At 38.5% G+C, this 17,147-nt stretch overlaps 1 protein-coding gene and 1 long non-coding RNA gene across 2 annotated transcripts in view; both read left to right on the top strand.

The window, feature by feature from the left end:
- The window catches only part of LOC135498756 (uncharacterized), a 42,365-nt gene extending 26,071 nt beyond the window's left edge, over positions 1 to 16,294 (top strand). The window contains exon 8 of the mRNA XM_064789160.1: positions 6,248 to 16,294. Coding sequence (XP_064645230.1) covers positions 6,248 to 6,294 — 47 coding nt within the window. The 3' untranslated portion in view covers positions 6,295 to 16,294. The remainder of the gene's footprint in view (positions 1 to 6,247) is intronic.
- LOC135499145 (uncharacterized) lies at positions 2,309 to 3,777 on the top strand. The gene is made up of 3 exons (XR_010449263.1): positions 2,309 to 2,411; positions 3,081 to 3,235; positions 3,496 to 3,777. It is a non-coding gene; the product is annotated as an uncharacterized LOC135499145 (long non-coding RNA).
- Positions 16,295 to 17,147: the final 853 nt, after the last annotated feature.

Here is a 17,147-nt window from a genome sequence, read left to right as displayed (position 1 = left end):
AACTTGGCTAAATTCATATTCCAAACTGTACCTAATGTGACAAAATATTAGGCCCTTTAACTGGCAGTGAATCACCTGCAACTAAAAATGTATGCCTTCGCTAATTCGACTGCCAATCCATTTTATAAAACCTAATGTGTTCTGTGTCATGGCTTGTATGTGCTCGACTTATGTGTGCTGCTTGACTCAAGCTTGTGTTTGGCCTTCTTTTGCAATGATAACTTCCCATGTAACCACGACCCTAGGATGACCAGGATGTGTATTGTCTAAGGAAAATAACAATACCTAGGGACCGTTACGTTGGTTGCTTTCTTTGCGCAAAGTCCAGTAGGCCACTATGGATAGCCTTCATATTTCACCATACTTAGGTAAACGTTGTATATTTCGCACTCGACGCGGATTTTGCAGCACTGACGAAGGGTGGTAACCTTTAAATATAACTGCCCTGAGATGGTGGGGATTTCCCATATTTATTATGTTACCGATATCGGCTGCTGACTCTGTATACTCTGTTTTGACGTGGCCCTGAAGCCATTGTTAACAAATATTAAAGTATTTTCTTTTCAATTGTCCATCAAATGTAGACTTTCAGCATCCTTTACACAGTTGCCTCAACATTACAACATTCACGCTGAAATCTCCGTCCCCAAATTGGAAATTATTTCGTTATCAAATTAATATCTAATTCCATTATACGGGTTATCCTCTTGATTTTGTTAAGTATTTATGAGTGAATCGTGCTTCTCCATTCTTTAAAACCACTAGCATATACCAATGGAGCGGGCAAAGTTGAAATGTAATATACATTAGTTAAATGGGCACGATGATTGAGCTACATTAAATTTCTAACGTTACTGAAGTTTTATTTAAGGTTAAACACGAAATTAACTGCATTTAGGGACTTATTGCTGCTATCTACATGCAACCCCCAATAGATTGATTGGAGTACGCTATTTTGCACAATGCATTGAGACCAGTGACAGCAGGTCCTGTTCCAAATAAGGCCCTCACATATTAGGCATATCACCTACCCACTCCCGTACCCAATGCCACTGTCGGACCAAAGCCAGGTGCATGGAGAGATGCAGAACGCAATTCAAACTGACAACATCAGTCAGTAAAGAATAAAACAAAGAGCAAGCGCTGGCCACTGTACATATTTTGTCCATCCTGGCATAACTGTTTATTGATACCCTGACTGCATGTTCCGGTAGGCCACCCTGCAGAATTTGCCTTATCACTCCGGTCAGTGTTTCTCGAATAGAACTAAAATAGAATAGGCTAATCATTAATCTCCCTGCTAATACCCTGCACCATGGACCAGGTTGTACAGCACTACATACGTGCTGGAAGCTAATACTGATGTGGCAGGGAGAATATGCGTGAAGTTTGTGTATGCTTTTGAGAATGAGCGGAGCTCTCCAGTCGACGTGCTCTCTGAAAAGTTGTTATTATTCACAATGTGATCTTATTTCTGTTCCTGAAAAGTTGTTTTCAGTGTATTTTCTCCTTGAAATCGATCACTTCAGGTACTATTACTGTGCATACCTAGCTAAATTAGTGTCTAGTTTCGTCTCTGATGACATTTATTTCGTAAAAATCGCTGTTTTTTTCTAAAAAGGTGTTTTTGTGGTCATTTTGGCTGTTTATTTCGAGGGTACGGTAGGAGGTCATCGTTCACTCGATAACTCTTTTTAAAATGAAATAAAAGCGTTTTAAGATACATGATATGAATTGATATTAATATTCGTTAAGCGGGATTGTCGGTGGACGTTCATTGGTGAACAGTCGTGCTGGAATTACGAAAATATATCGATATCGTTGAGAGTTCATTCATTAGGGGCCTACTCTCAATTTTCCTTACAACGCCTCTAGCACTGGGCAATTGCCACCATCTTGAAAAGCAGTGCCGCGGATGGCTATCGCATCGCCACTACGCATGAGAACACGATGGCTGCCCTGCGCTGCATTGATAGTTCGTAATAAATTCACATAAAAACACACCAGAAGATCTCCGATTTTATTTACAAAGATCATATTTTGTTATTTATTGATAAAACAAGCCATTTTACCACAGCAGGTGACACATATTAGGCCTGAATAAGACTTTAGAATTTGAAGTGGTGGTGACGATGCCGATATCCAAGATGGCGGAATTATACCAGTGGTCAAATCTCATCTATTTTGGGTAATTGCATCATTATTTCTTTTTGTGATTGGTGATTTGTAAAATTGAGAATGATTGAAAAATCAGTATTTTTTCACCCAAAGGCATGAGTGAACATTTGATAAGTTTATTGTAATTTAATTGGTAATTTGGTCGACATTTTGACAATTATATTTAGCAATATTTCGATAAATGCGGACCTGCTTCTTCCTCTTTTCGCAGTGACGGTGTTTCGATAACTCAGGTCAGTTTCACGGCAAAAATAAGTGGTAGTTTTGAAATTCGAATGTGCATTTATTGATGTAACGATAAAGTACATTTCCGAGAATAATTAGTGAAAGTTTCAGTAGGTGTCGATTTTTGTAAAGTAGTGTATAGGCGATGGATTGGCTCAGCCATGTGCTCGTCGTGTCAGCGGGGCGCAAGCCGTCATGGGATGGGGGATGTACACTACTACAATGCACGTGATTGATGGTTGAACATTCATTCTCGTTGACAGTGTATTATTGAAATATTTGATTGTGATGATGGTGTATTGTACTAGGCCTTGCATGCTCCCAACGTGTGGCATATTTCACATTGATACTACCAGTATCAATTACAAAAAAATAGATTGTGAGTAACAATAGGCCTACAAACAATGCTACATGTCATGAGGGTGGGAACGGGGAAGGGGGGGGGGGTAACTGTCTCGACGTCCCGTTAGGAAAAAAGGCTTATCCCGTTTCCCAATACGCAATTTTAGCCGAATCGTGACGCAAAACACGGCTTGTCTCGAATCCCGCTAAAATAAGGGTGTCTATCCCGAATCCCGACAGTTATTTTCGGCCCATCCCAGTGTCCCGAAAATACCCGTTCTCCCCCTCATACATAGTAGACCATATTGTCACATTGATGTTTTCTTTCATTACAGTTAGACTTCGAGATCTACATTTTCGACAAAGGCCTGGTGTAATATTATTACGTACTTGATGAAGGTAATATTAATTTCTTCAAATTTGAAGCATGACGTTAATGGAGTACCAGCACAACTTCATTGACTGCTACGTGGCGCTGGTGGAAACTAAGGTATTGCATCGCTCATATCAATTGAAAAAAACATTTACCCTAGTTACGACCAAAGCTGCTTAGCAGAGGGCGATACCTCATCAGGAGCGCCACAATCATATCATTGGTGTGAAAGCATTTGTATGAAGTTTTTCAGTTCTCAATGTGTTCGAAACCTTAATTGTGAATTTGTGCACTTCGAATTCAAATTTACGTCACTACGTTAGTTTGACATCCATTGATGTCACGGTAATTTCACTGTTATGCTGTGCTGCTTTCAGGTTTAATGACACGAATGAGTACAAGTACATTACATTTTTCGACGAAGGCCTTCTGTAATTTCATACGCTTCTTACGGTTAGTATTGATTCATAATTTCTAGTAAAAAAGTTAATTTTGAAAGTGAAAAATATGTTACAATACAATAGACCTGCAAATACCATATACGCAAGTTTTGAACAAATATCACACATATTCCCCAGTTGACTTGTGATGATATTGATAATGGTGGTGGTGGTGTTATCATGTACATGGCTTCTAACGTAGTAAGTGTTTTCTTTTCAGCAACATTCGATAGATTTATTTACTGTATTATCATTTCGACCAAGGCGAATTCGACACTTCAATTACACAAGGTTAGTAACTTTTGTTCACAAAATCCAAATGGAGGCAAATACAGAACAATCAAACTTAGTCATTCCAGTCAGTTACTGAAGCACAGTGAAAACTGTCGGGAGCAGTGCAACTGATGGCATGTCAAACTTCCAGTGACTGTCCCTGTCCATATATTTCAAGACAGTACAAATCTTGTAATCATTTTGTTTATGCAATGTACGTTATTATGTATCATTTCAGCACAATCAAACTTAGTCATTCCAGTCAGTTACTGAAGCACAGCGAAAACTGTCTGAATTAGTGCTGCTGATGGCATGTAATTACTCTACTACCACTACCAGTGACAGTCAATGTCCAAATATTTTCAAGTGTGCGAAATTAGTACTCGTCTACTTCTTAGTGTTATTTGAATGCAATGTATGTTATAAAAATATTTTTTCAACACTATATCAACATTCTCATTCCTGTCAGTTTCTGAAAATCAGCTAAAGCAATCGCTACCAATGCAGCGGATAACAGCAATTCTTTTTGTTCCCAATGCCCATCCATGACAATATATTTCACGCATGTGACAATCATGTAATCATCGTGTTTTTTGTGTTCTATTCATGCAATAAATAAATTCAGTATTTTCAAATCATTGGTGCTACAAAACTATTCTCATTATAGATTATTCATATTTTATAAAATGCTGTCATGTCAAATTTTGTGTCCTATAAATCATAATGAAGTCGGCATTTTATATACAACTTTTGTACTCCTCCTAAATAAACATACAAATCTTGTTTTATGTAAACTTTGTATATGTGACCCGTCACAGCAAAACCAGGCGCATGTCGCTCTGAGCTTGGCAGGTTGAGACGGACTGTTCTAATCTTTCATTAGCGACACCATTTTTTACCAGAGTGCCTCCTTCATTCATACATCTTGTACTTTAACTCAAGATACCCATCTTTGAATATTTTTAGTATACCAAGTACTACAATGTCAATGTATTGAAGTCATGTTCTTGTAGTGTTATTTGCTTTCTATTATCTTGTCAAAATACCACTTGGTTCTCGCAAAATCTCAATAAAAACAAATGCTATTGCATGTATTGCATATTCTAACAGCTATCCACTGTATCGATTTATCCATCATCTGTACTATTTGTCACAAAAATGTTATATTATGTAAATCATATTTCATTACATAATGCACACTGCCAATTACTGCTGAACCATTCATATGTCATTTAAATAAATAATTTTCAACTTTTTAAAACCGTCTTATAGTACTGTTCTTGTCACTTAGCTGAACCAATTGCTCTATAGCATGAAATTTCCAGAAATGCCCCAGGGACTGAAAAGTGCTGTTTTAACAGAGAGGTGTCCTAAACTGAGAAGTCGAGTTGAATGGAAACAACCAATTTGGAACCAAAAACTACTGTCCTTATTAAAGAGGTTGTCCTCAATAGAAAGGTGTCCACAAAAAGTAGGTCCACTGTATTTGAAAGTACAAACCCTGGTACATGTAGTGACATCATCTACTCCTCGATGTGGACACCTGCAAATGCAGCGACAATGTCACATCAGTTATTTAATTCATCGTCCTTTGTGCAGATGGCACCACCCATCAAACATGTTGGTGACGAATAGTGTCGCAGCATTTCGTCACGGAGCTTTCACGAAAATGCACTGTCATTCATTCAGCCATAAGTGTAAGACTGTAGGGTTGTTTCCAACCAAAACATGTTCGAAATGTGTCAAGCATTCGGAACACCCAAAGACTGATTAGAGAAGTCAAAATTGAATGGAAACAACCAATTTGGAACCAAAACTAGTGTCCTTATTGGAAAGGTTGTCTTTAATAGAGAGGTGTCTACTAACGGAGGTTCCACTGTATATAATGTAGGAACCCTGGTTGTGACATTGTCCACTCCTCCAGCTGCACACCACCAAATCCACAACAATGTCACACCAGTTATTTAGTTCATCATGCTTATGGTCATTGTACTTTCATCTTATGTAAAATGTAACTTTTTACACGGTTTCAATAAACGATTTGTAATTTGTAATTTGTAAATTATAAATTTCACTAATAATTTGACGCCGCCAATTCCACTGGTCTTCGAAATACGTAAGCTACACTGTTGACGACTATGACACTCCTCACAAACCACATTGTGAATCAGACGCCGATAGGCTTGTTTATTCTAAAACCACGAAGATATTCGACGTATGACACCCTCAGTGACACTCTTACTTATGATCCACACCTACGAAGCCAAAAGTTGCAAGAATTCGACGCATTTCCGAGGCCCAATTTTGAAACAAAAATCGCCTCCTTTTTAGCGGCCACAACGCGCATTATAGTATAGATTCTTTAAAACCATAGACAATACAAACTGGTGTGATGTTTACTTGCTTTGCGTTTCAGTCGCTGGTATCACTTCAGACGACAGTGGAAATGTCCGTCTCTCTTAGGCCGACAGTGGAAAAGCAGGTACCTCGTCAGCCGCCAGTGAAAAAACAGGTACCCCTTCAGCCTACAGTGGAAATGAAGGTATCTCTTCAGTCGCCAGCGGAAAAGCTGGTTCCTCTATAAGCCGACAGTGAAACTTAAGTTATCTCTTCAGCCGACAGTGGAAATGCTGGTCTTTCTTTAGCCGACAGTTAAAATGCAAGCATCTCTTTAGCCGACAGTGGAAGTACTGATAACTGCTGCCGACAGTGGAATTGCAGGTATCTCTTCAGCCGACAGTGGAAATACAGGTATCGCTTCAGCCGACAGTGGAAATACAGGTATCTCTTCAGCCGACAGTGGAAATACAGGTATCTCTTCTGCCGACAGTGGAAATACAGGTATATCTTCTGCCGACAGTGCATAACGAGACAAACAAAGAAGGTAATTTGTTCCATAATATGTTTCAAACATGCTAATGGATGATACAAGATTAGGGCTCATAATTCGGATACATCAAACGCTATATAAGTCGGCTAGTTTCCCCACAAGAGAGCTCCGCCTCGAGAGGTGCGCGCAGATCAGAAAGAGGCGAATTGTAATGTAATAACTGTAGCATATAGACGCACTGGGTCTCAGGTTTTAACGCAGATTGTAAACCTGTACATGTGCTTGCCTCTATATTTTTGCGATCCACGAAATGAAAAACTAAGAACTTGTTTTTCGGGGACTTTTTGGCAGAAGAGGAGACGATTTTCTTTCAGTTTTTTCGATAAAAATAAATGTTTGCAATTTTTAGTTTCACTAATTAAACGAGATTACATCCGAATTCGCAAAAATAAAGAGCCAGGCCATATTGTACAGCTACAGTATCATTATTTGTCAAAGCTGAATTTGATTTCTTTTTGTATCCAAGAAACTTATGTTATATTGAATTTCTATTCATACTCCAGTGTAATACTATTAAACATTATGAGACGTGCTCTGGCAAGTGTAGGCGACTGGAGAATGTGGAGAAAAGGGAGAAAGGGCTACGATTTTAAAGATATTTTTCCTCGAAATTATTTTTGTGTACAAGTCACAAGGACTTCCTTTTAAATAAAGTTCGTAGTGTATTTTAAAGTTGAAAACATCAGATAGGGTGATGTGATGGTTTTCATGAGTTTTGTGCAGCCTATTCCAGCGGTAACTCAATATCCCAAAATGATAACGACATGTTAAATGTTTCCAAGTTTTTCAAGATTACACTATGCGTATTTTCAACTGTGTTTGTTTTATTGAAGCCAAAGAATTGTTCCATTTTACGAACTTTGGCAAAATGGTTGTTTCCGTGGTGCAGTGGTCATTGCGAGCTTCTATGTTCCATCCCAGGTCAGGAATCAGCGCCAGATCAACGTCAAATTGACGCCGAAATTTTAGAATTGACGTCGATTCCTCGAGAACATTTCTACCGACTATTTCTAGGCATCAAATCGTCGATAACGCAGACCGATTGAAACTATACGTGTTTCGATTTCTGTCGATCGTATCTATGGCATTTCGATGTTCTGGCGACCAACGAAATGTTGTGAAATGACCCTCCAAAATATTGCCCGACTCTGCCAGAGACATTTCAAGGTCCGATTTTAGCATTGCTTCGCAAACGAAAAAATGAGTATCATATCGCTGTATATTTCAGCATGATTACTATTGGTCCCTCCGAATTGTTTAAGTTATCAATATTGACGTCGCGCACTGGTGGTAGTGATTCACATGGGTAATCTAGCAACGAACCCTGCCATCGCGGGATTAGAGAACAGAGGATTTTGTTGCGAACAGTATGTTATCCTGGGTCATTATAATGTCGAATCCTAACAAACAAAATCATGTTTAGATGTTAACCAAGTGTCGGGTGAGGAGTGTGCATTGACTGCTGCACCACACGAAACAGATAGTTGAAACCTGCCCTAACCCATTCATATTGTATCAGCAGTGTTGTATGTATTGTACTGCATCATATTTCATATACTCTAGAAGCATGTTGTACTTTAGGCATACGGTATTAGCAATGAGCAAACTGTATATCTTATATAAGCCTGATATTTTAGATATTAGTATAGACAATGACGGAACTGTATTTCTTATATGTATGCTCGAGAGGCTTGATGTTTAAGGCACAAGGTCATGAAGGTATGGGCCACGAGAGAACTGTATTTCTTATGATCGTGAATGGACGTCAAGCTTGATGTTTTAGGCATACGGTATTAACAATGATAGAACTGTATTTCTTATGATCGTGAATGGACGCTAAGCTTGATATTTTAGGCATACGGTATCAACAATGATAGAACTGTATTTCTTATGATCGTGAATAGTCGTCAAGCTTGATATTTTAGGCATACGGTATTAACAATGATAGAACTGTATTTCTTATGATCGTGAATTGACGTTAAGCTTGATATTTTAGGCATACGGTATCAACAATGATAGAACTGTATTTCTTATGATCGTGAATAGTCGTCAAGCTTGATATTTTAGGCATACGGTATTAACAATGATAGAACTGTATTTCTTATGATCGTGAATGGGCGTCAAGCTTGATATTTTAGGCATACGGTATTAACAATGATAGAACTGTATTTCTTATGATCGTGAATGGTCGTCAAGCTTGATGTTTTAGGCATACGGTATTAACAATGATAGAACTGTATTTCTTATACGCTCGTGAAGCTTGATATTTTAGGCCTAATCAGTGCGTGCTTTATTTTTGAACTCGACAAACTTGTGACCCAGACAGTAAAACGAGTCAAAGCGAATAGAAAACAAATTTTTGGTTGCAGTTTCTTTTTGAAAACTCCATTTCGTGAGATTCAGAGTGACGTGAAGACGTCTTTGCTTGAAAATTGATAATTTTTGGGGAGAATAATTCATGCTGAGTAATGCAGTTCCCATTTTCAAGTGCATTTGTATCCAAAAATTCACCTGGTAATCGACATGCAATGTTTTACTGGCTGCGTCACATATTCTGATGCGTATTGTATCATAGAAACGTAATGTTTTGCTTGCATTGTGTGAATTGTATTTCTATTTGTACTCTAGAGAAACTTATTATTATCTTGATGCATTAGGGCCGTTGTATGAATGGTATTCCATTTCTGTGCTCTCGAAGCTTGCACCTATACATTGTTCGGCGCGGCTTATTCTAGCGGAGAGCAAAGTTTTACACAGATAAGATCACTTGTAAAACGTTCCTCTGAAGTCAACAGTAATAGTGAGTTTTTGCTATCCCATTCCAAGAACCGATCGACCGAGATTGAGCGACTGATGCGAATGACTTCATCAATTTCTGAGCTGGTTTTCTTGATCTCAAAACCGGATTTTGTCAACCAGGCCTTGGTACCCAGTTGCCGAACCGTGATTCAGAATAGCATCCAGAAATTTGTGCGGTATACATTCTTTTACGCGATAAACTGGCGAGAAACAACACAAAGGTTGGTTTGTTAACCAAGAGGGCTGATGATAAAACAGGCCGAAATCTTGGTTGTGAATGCCTGCATGCATTTCTATACGGGGAATAGGAAACCGTTTTTGATATTTCCGATAATGAGAACGGGAACGAGGACTGTTTTCGGTGTAACGGGATAGCGAAACCTCACTCATAAGACTATTCAGATGTCGGTAACATATCCTTCTTTCCTCTAGAAACTTTTTATATAAGTGTTTATACGGTTTGATTTTAAAATCTTCTTATGTTTAGAGGAACGTTTCACAAAAGGAACACTTTAATGAAATGTTGCTTTGAACCAGAAGCAAAAGTCCGCAAACCATAAGACTATTGGTGGAAAATGGAATTCTACGATGAGTACAATTCAATGCATATGGGCCATTGTGTTAATTATATTCTAGAATCTTAGGATTTTTATGCTTGAACTATGTGGACAGTATGTCTTTTTGTACTCTAGAACATGTAACTAATACATGACGCAGGACAGCATAACAACACATTGACCAGGAAAGGCGATTTTGAGTTAAAAGTTATTTTCATAAATCTCCGTTGTAGTTCACGAGCAAGATGGTAGTGCAAAGATCTCACCAGCTCAACATTTGACAGTTTGATGGGAAACGAATTGATGCTAATCAGTTACGTAAATGTATTTCCAATTGCATCCTGCTAAACAAGATACTTGTGACATAATGTTAATTTCGCTGTATACTGCGTCACGTATTTTGATACATATTGGGCCACTGTGTTAATTGTATACTCTTTAGAAGCGTGTAATATTGTTATACAAATAGGGATTGTGAGAATGATTTCTCGTGCTCTAGAGAGAAGCATGTACTTTTTGATGTTTAAGGCATACAGAATGGACAATGGGAGAGATGTATTTCTTATATATGCTTGTGAAGCTTGATATGTTAGGCATGTGGAATGGACAACGGTCGAGATGTATTTCTTATATATGCTTGTGAAGCTTGATATTTTAGGCATACAGAATGGACAATGGGAGAGATGTATTTCTTATATATGCTTGTGAAGCTTGATATGTTAGGCATACAGAATGGACAATGGGAGAGATGTATTTCTTATATATGCTTGTGAAGCTTGATATTTAGGCTTAATCAGTGTATGCTTTATTTTTGAACTCGACAAACTTGTGACCCAGACAGTAAAACGAGTCAAAGTGAATAGAAAACAAGTTGAGTTGTAGTTTATTTTTGAAAACTCCATTTCGTGAGATTCAGTGTCACGTGAAGACGTCTTTGTTTGAAAATTGATAATTTTATGGGAGAATAATTCATGCTGAGTAATGCAGTTCCCATTTTCAAGTGCATTTGTATCCAAAAATTCACCTGGTAATCGACATGCAATGTTTTACTGGCTGCGTCACATATTCTGATGCGTATTGTATCATAGAAACGTAATGTTTTGCTTGCATTGTGTGAATTGTATTTCTATTTGTACTCTAGAGAAACTTATTATTATCTTGATGCATTAGGGCCGTTGTATGAATGGTATTCCATTTCTGTGCTCTCGAAGCTTGCACCTATACATTGTTCGGCGCGGCTTATTCTAGCGGAGAGCAAAGTTTTACACAGATAAGATCACTTGTAAAACGTTCCTCTGAAGTCAACAGTATAGTGAGTTTTTGCTATCTCGTTCCATGAACCGATCAACCGAGATTGATCGACTGATGCGAATAACTTCATCAATTTCTGAGCTGGTTTTCTCGATCTCAAAACCGGATTTTGTCCACCAGGCCTTGGTACCCAGTTGCCGAAACGTGATTCAGAATAACATCCAGAAATTTGTGCGGTATACATTCTTTTACACGATAAACTGGCGAGAAGCAACACAAAGGTTGGATCTTGTAACCGGATTTTGTCCACCAGGCCTTGGTACCCGGTTACCGAACCGTGATTCAGAATAACATCCAGAAATTCGTGCGGTATACATTCTTTTACGCGAGAAACTGGCGAGAAACAACACAAAGGTTGGATCTTGTAACCGGATTTTGTCCACCAGGCCTTGGTACACGGTTGCCGAACCGTGATTCAGAATAACATCCAGAAAGGTTGGTTTGTAAACCAAGAGGGCTGATGATAAAACAGGCTGAAATCTTGGTTGTGAATGCCTGCATCCATTTCTATACGGGGAATACGAAACCGTTTTTGATATTTCCGATAATGAGAACGGGAACGAGGACCGTTTTCGGTGTAACGGGATAGCGAAACCTCACTCATAAGACTATTCAGATGTCGGTAACATATCCTTCTTTCCTCTAGAAACTTTTTATAAGAATTTATACGGTTTGATTTTAAAATCTTCTTGTGTTTAGAGGAACGTTTCACAAAAGGAACACTTTAATGAAATGTTGCTCTGAACCAGAAGCAAAAGTCCGCAAACCATAAGACTATTGGTGGAAAATGGAATTCTACGATGAGTACAATTCAATGCATATGGGCCATTGTGTTAATTATATTCTAGAATCTTAGGATTTTTATGCTTGAACTATGTGGACAGTATGTCTTTTTGTACTCTAGAACATGTAACAAATACATGACACAGGACAGCATAACAACACATTGACCAGGAAAGGCGATTTTGAGTTAAAAGTTATTTTCATAAATCTCTGTTGTAGTTCACAGCAAGATGGTAGTGCAAAGATCTCACCAACATTTGACAATTTGATGGGAAAAGAATTGATGCTAATCAGTTACGTACTTGTATTTCCAATTGCATCCTGCTAAACAAGATACTTGTGACATTATGTTAATTTCGCTGTATACTGCGTCACGTATTTTGATACATATTGGGCCAATGTGTGAATTGTTTACTCTTTAGAAGCGTGTAATATTGTTATATAGGGATTGTGAGAATGATTTCTCGTGCTCTAGAGAGAAGCATGTACTTTTTCAATGGATATATAAATCAATTTCTGCTAAATGTAACCTTATAGACGTTGAGTGCGTAAAAGCAATGAGGACGTTATTGCCAAAGCGTGGCTGCAATAGTTACCGATACAATATGTCTGTATCGTTGCTCATAATTAATATGAAATTAAATTGAATCAAATCAAATCAAATTAACTAACTTTTGTGGATGAAGTTGACATGGGCTGGAGATTTTTGGTGTATTTGACCAGTAAATGATGCCGCCTTTTGGCAATAAATTATCTCAGCGGCAGTGTGAGGATTCTCTTGTCAGAATTGCTTTCGCTACTGATTGTCTAATTGTCAATCTGTCAGTAAACGGTCTTGGTAAAACACGGATTAGTTGGTAGACGAATTCTGGCAAGTGACCACCCGCACAGCCCTTTTTGGCTCACCGTCAGGGGAGTCTATACGATAGCCCTGTGCCCGTCGTCCGTATCCTGTGTGGCACGTTTCTTAACCGCTTGTGCTATGAACTTGAAACTTTGTACACATTATGACCTAGGTCACATGACCTCTGGCAGCGAATTTTGGTCCGGTCTGATTCTTCACCTGGCCACCAGGGGGCTAAAACCAAAAACTTAAAAAGTGCGATAAATCGTTTATTACTTATTTGTTTTTGCTAAAATTTGCATGGTGGGTACCACTAGCAAGGATACATCACATATCATACGGGTTTTTGATTTGACCTACTTTTCAAGGTCACAGAGGTCAAACTCTAAAATTTAACCGATAGTGGCACGCGTTGTCTTTATTTGTCCTATAGTCTTTAAATTTGGTATGTAGACACCTGTTACGTAGCTCTACATGTTGACAAAAAATCATGTCGATGTGGCGTACTTTTCAAGGTCACAGTCACAGAGGTCAAATGGTGTGAATTGGCCGTTTGTGTGTAAATATGGCACGTTTCTTAACCACTAAAGCTATGAACTTTAAACTTGGTACACATGACCTCCTAGGTCAGATGACCTGTGACACTGATTTTCGGTCCGGTCTGATTCTTAACTTGGCCACCAGGGGGCCAAAACCAAAAATTTGGATAGTGCCATATCTCGCTTATTACTGATTAGTTTTTGGTAAAAATTTTATGGTAGATACTCTTAGCAAGGATGCATCACATATGATACGGGTTTTTGATTTGACGTACTTGTCAAGGTCACAGAGGTCAAATCGTGTAAATTGGCCATTTGAGCGTAACTGTGGAACGTTTGTTAACCCAAAAGGCCATGAACTTGAGGCTTTGTACAAAGTACCCCCTCGGTCAGCTGACCTCTGACCCTGAATTTCAGTCTGGTCTGATTCTTGACTTGGCCACCAGGGGGCCAAAAGTGAAAACCTAGAAAGTGTGATATCTCGCTTATTAGTGATTCGTTTTCAATAACATTTTTATGGTAGGTTCTCCTAGTAAGCATACATCGCATATCATATGAGTTTTTAATCTGACCTGCTTTTCAAGGTCACAGAAGTCAAATGGCGTAAATTGGTCGTTTGATTGTAACTATGGCACGTTTCTTAACCACTAAAGCTATGAACTTGAAATTTGGTACACATGACTCCCTACGTCATGTAACCTCGGACATCGAATTTCGAATCTGATCTGGTACTCAACTTGGCCACCAGGAGGCAAAAACTAAAATAGGTAAAAAGTGCAATATCTCGTTTATTAGTGACTTGTTTTTGATGATATTCTCATGGTACTTACTCCAAGCAACGATACATCACGTCATACTGACTTTGGTTTGACTTGTATACTAAACATGTACAATCATTCTTAACCTGGATGAATTCCAAAGCACCAAATATCTATACGGTGAGCACAATGGCCCCTGGCCGTTTCATTTTTTTAGGTATAACTACAATCATCAACTTTTGTAATACGGACATTTTCTTCTCTACTTGTATGTCACATGGACCAAGGTATTATTCAATGTATTACGAGGGCGGATCAAGAAGTTTTTAAAAAACTTGATATAACTTTTTGCCGCCGAGGCGAAACCAGGGCCTGCATCATGCTGAAATCGCTGCAAATTGTGGCCACTTTCACATAAATGTTGATGTTTTATCGCTATGTGTTGACCCTTGAGTGGCAATTGAATTCTGACTAAAAACAGGTGGTGCATTTTTGACAAACTTGTTATGAAAATTTTCAGTATAAAAGTCACCACCATATTTTCCTTTAGGCATTACTAATCAACATACCAGAGCACTTTCTACTCATGGCTCTTCGTCCCTAGCACAATTCATACAAGGGGGCTTGTATAAACTACCTGTTTGTGACCGAGTTTTTTTAGCAGAATTTCACCAAATTTAACACTTAAATGAAACATTAGATATTAAAAATAACTGGGAATCAAAAGCCACTTGTTACAACTATAAAGTGAATCTGGATGCTTTTACTTAATGCTTAACACGCATTCGACCAGCATGATTGAGGCTGATCAAATGTAATTAAAGACTGATGATTGACGTATTTGAAAAATTCGACCAGAATTCACGACATTGCAAACGTGTCATCAATATTATTTATATTGAATAACAATGGTACATCTGGTTAGCCCACGTGACCGATATTTACACATTTTATAAATGCTTGTTTCTACTCACTGGTGCAAATATTGGCTTTTGAAAAAAAACGGAATATATTTTAATATATTTTATGAGGGTTTTTCAAACTTTTCGATTTTCAGAATTCAAAGGCTGCACCCAACCTCTGCTAAATAAGCTGCAGTTCCAGTTATTGTAGGAGTATGGGGATAATTTTAGATGCGCTTAAGAGAGTTGCATCATTGGAGCAAATATTTTTTCCAAAGTCTGTGATAACCCCTTTTGAAATGAATGCCCCATTGTTAAAACTTATTGAACCGTCCTCGTATATAGCCAGAAGGCCACCTTGCTCTATCAAATTGGCTGGCTTGGTATAGAATTTCTGTCCTTCACTCCTTGGTTGCCCAAATGGTGAGATTATTCAGACTGTCATCCCAATACTGTCTACTCCTTTTAGTGTAGAATGCCGTGGCCAAAATGGACAATGTATTTTTTACTCTGCTGAGCGCAACAGAGCGATGACGCTGTAAGCTGGCTGCAGCTTCATCCACTGTTCCTCCCGTGCTTCCAGAAAAGAGCTACATTGTATATTATGAAGCGCCAAACAATGTAAGAACATCAGTAGGCCTACTTGTGATTTTTACTCGCAAGTAATAATGAAGGAAGTAATCTTTATATCACCTCAACGATTGTTGTATGCTGGTGGTGTAAAATAAAGTGAAACATGCCATATTGGCCGCGGCAATCAATTGTAAAAAAGTAGCAGTTGAAAATATCACAAAGAAGCAAAATGACACATACGGTGATTCTCTGTACACGCTTTTGATTGGACGAAATAGGTCGTTTGCTGCATATTATTATATTTAGAACATGGTATTATATTGAATGAATGCTACAATGTCGGTGGTGCATATCTATAACAAAAAGTAGAATACGAAGGTGGTGGTAAATCATAAATAGAAAAAAAGAATAAAGTATATTATTCGCATTTCAGTGTTGTAGTGAGTCATTTGCGTGAGAGAGTTGCAGCAACCAGCACACTGTCAACAGACAAATGTTCGTGCTTCTTATCAGCCAAAATTGCTGAAGCAAATATCCACGACTTTTATTTTTTTGTTGATTTTGAAATTTCGATCAGTTTTTCGAATCTAAAACTTTTTTCGCGATTTTTATTTTCGCGAATACAGGCTGTTTGCAAATTCTGCGAAAAAAAACCCTGTGTAAATTAAGGGGTTTACAGTACGGATGGATCACATGAGTATAACGGCGATCTGATGTGATCGCTACGACTGGTACTTGTATGTTTCTATTTCCCTGATCGTTCTTGTCGGCTGAAGTGCATCAAAACTTCTTCCCGAACCCCCCCCCCACGATGACGTGCCCCAGTACAACGCAATTTGCGAACAGCTAAAAAACGGTCACCCAGGTCACTGAAGTTCATGGCATTTTTTGTCTGGTCATCAGAAGGGCTGGACTTGCGTGCAGGAGGAGGGGGTTATGACGAGAGCGGAGAAATTACAATGTCCGGAAATAGATCATCCGACAATCGAAAGTATATAATTTTTACGAAGTTTTCTCACCCAGGCAAAAAAGGTTCCTTCACTTTTTTCATTTTTATAATTACTTCGCCGGATGGTCGGTGTTCTAGCCAACATCTTCCGGTATTAGCCCACAGCTGGCAGAAAGCATGATTGATTGATCAAAACTCACCCCGTACCCAATGCAGCCAGCGGCAAGTTTTTTGGGCGCAGCTATAATTGACCTCCCATACAATAAGGCGATGTGAGGACTGTATCTATAAAGTACTAAAATGTCACAAACTTACCACAGCCTGGTTTCTTTAATTCTCTATGAGTCCATTTACTGTCGATCCTGGCTTGGCGAGCTCCACATTTACAATACGATTGAATATATCCTTCCA

Source organism: Lineus longissimus, chromosome 14, assembly GCF_910592395.1.
Source record: "Lineus longissimus chromosome 14, tnLinLong1.2, whole genome shotgun sequence".
NCBI classification, from domain to species: domain Eukaryota; kingdom Metazoa; phylum Nemertea; class Pilidiophora; order Heteronemertea; family Lineidae; genus Lineus; species Lineus longissimus.
This window is presented reverse-complemented; position numbering and strand designations above follow the sequence as displayed.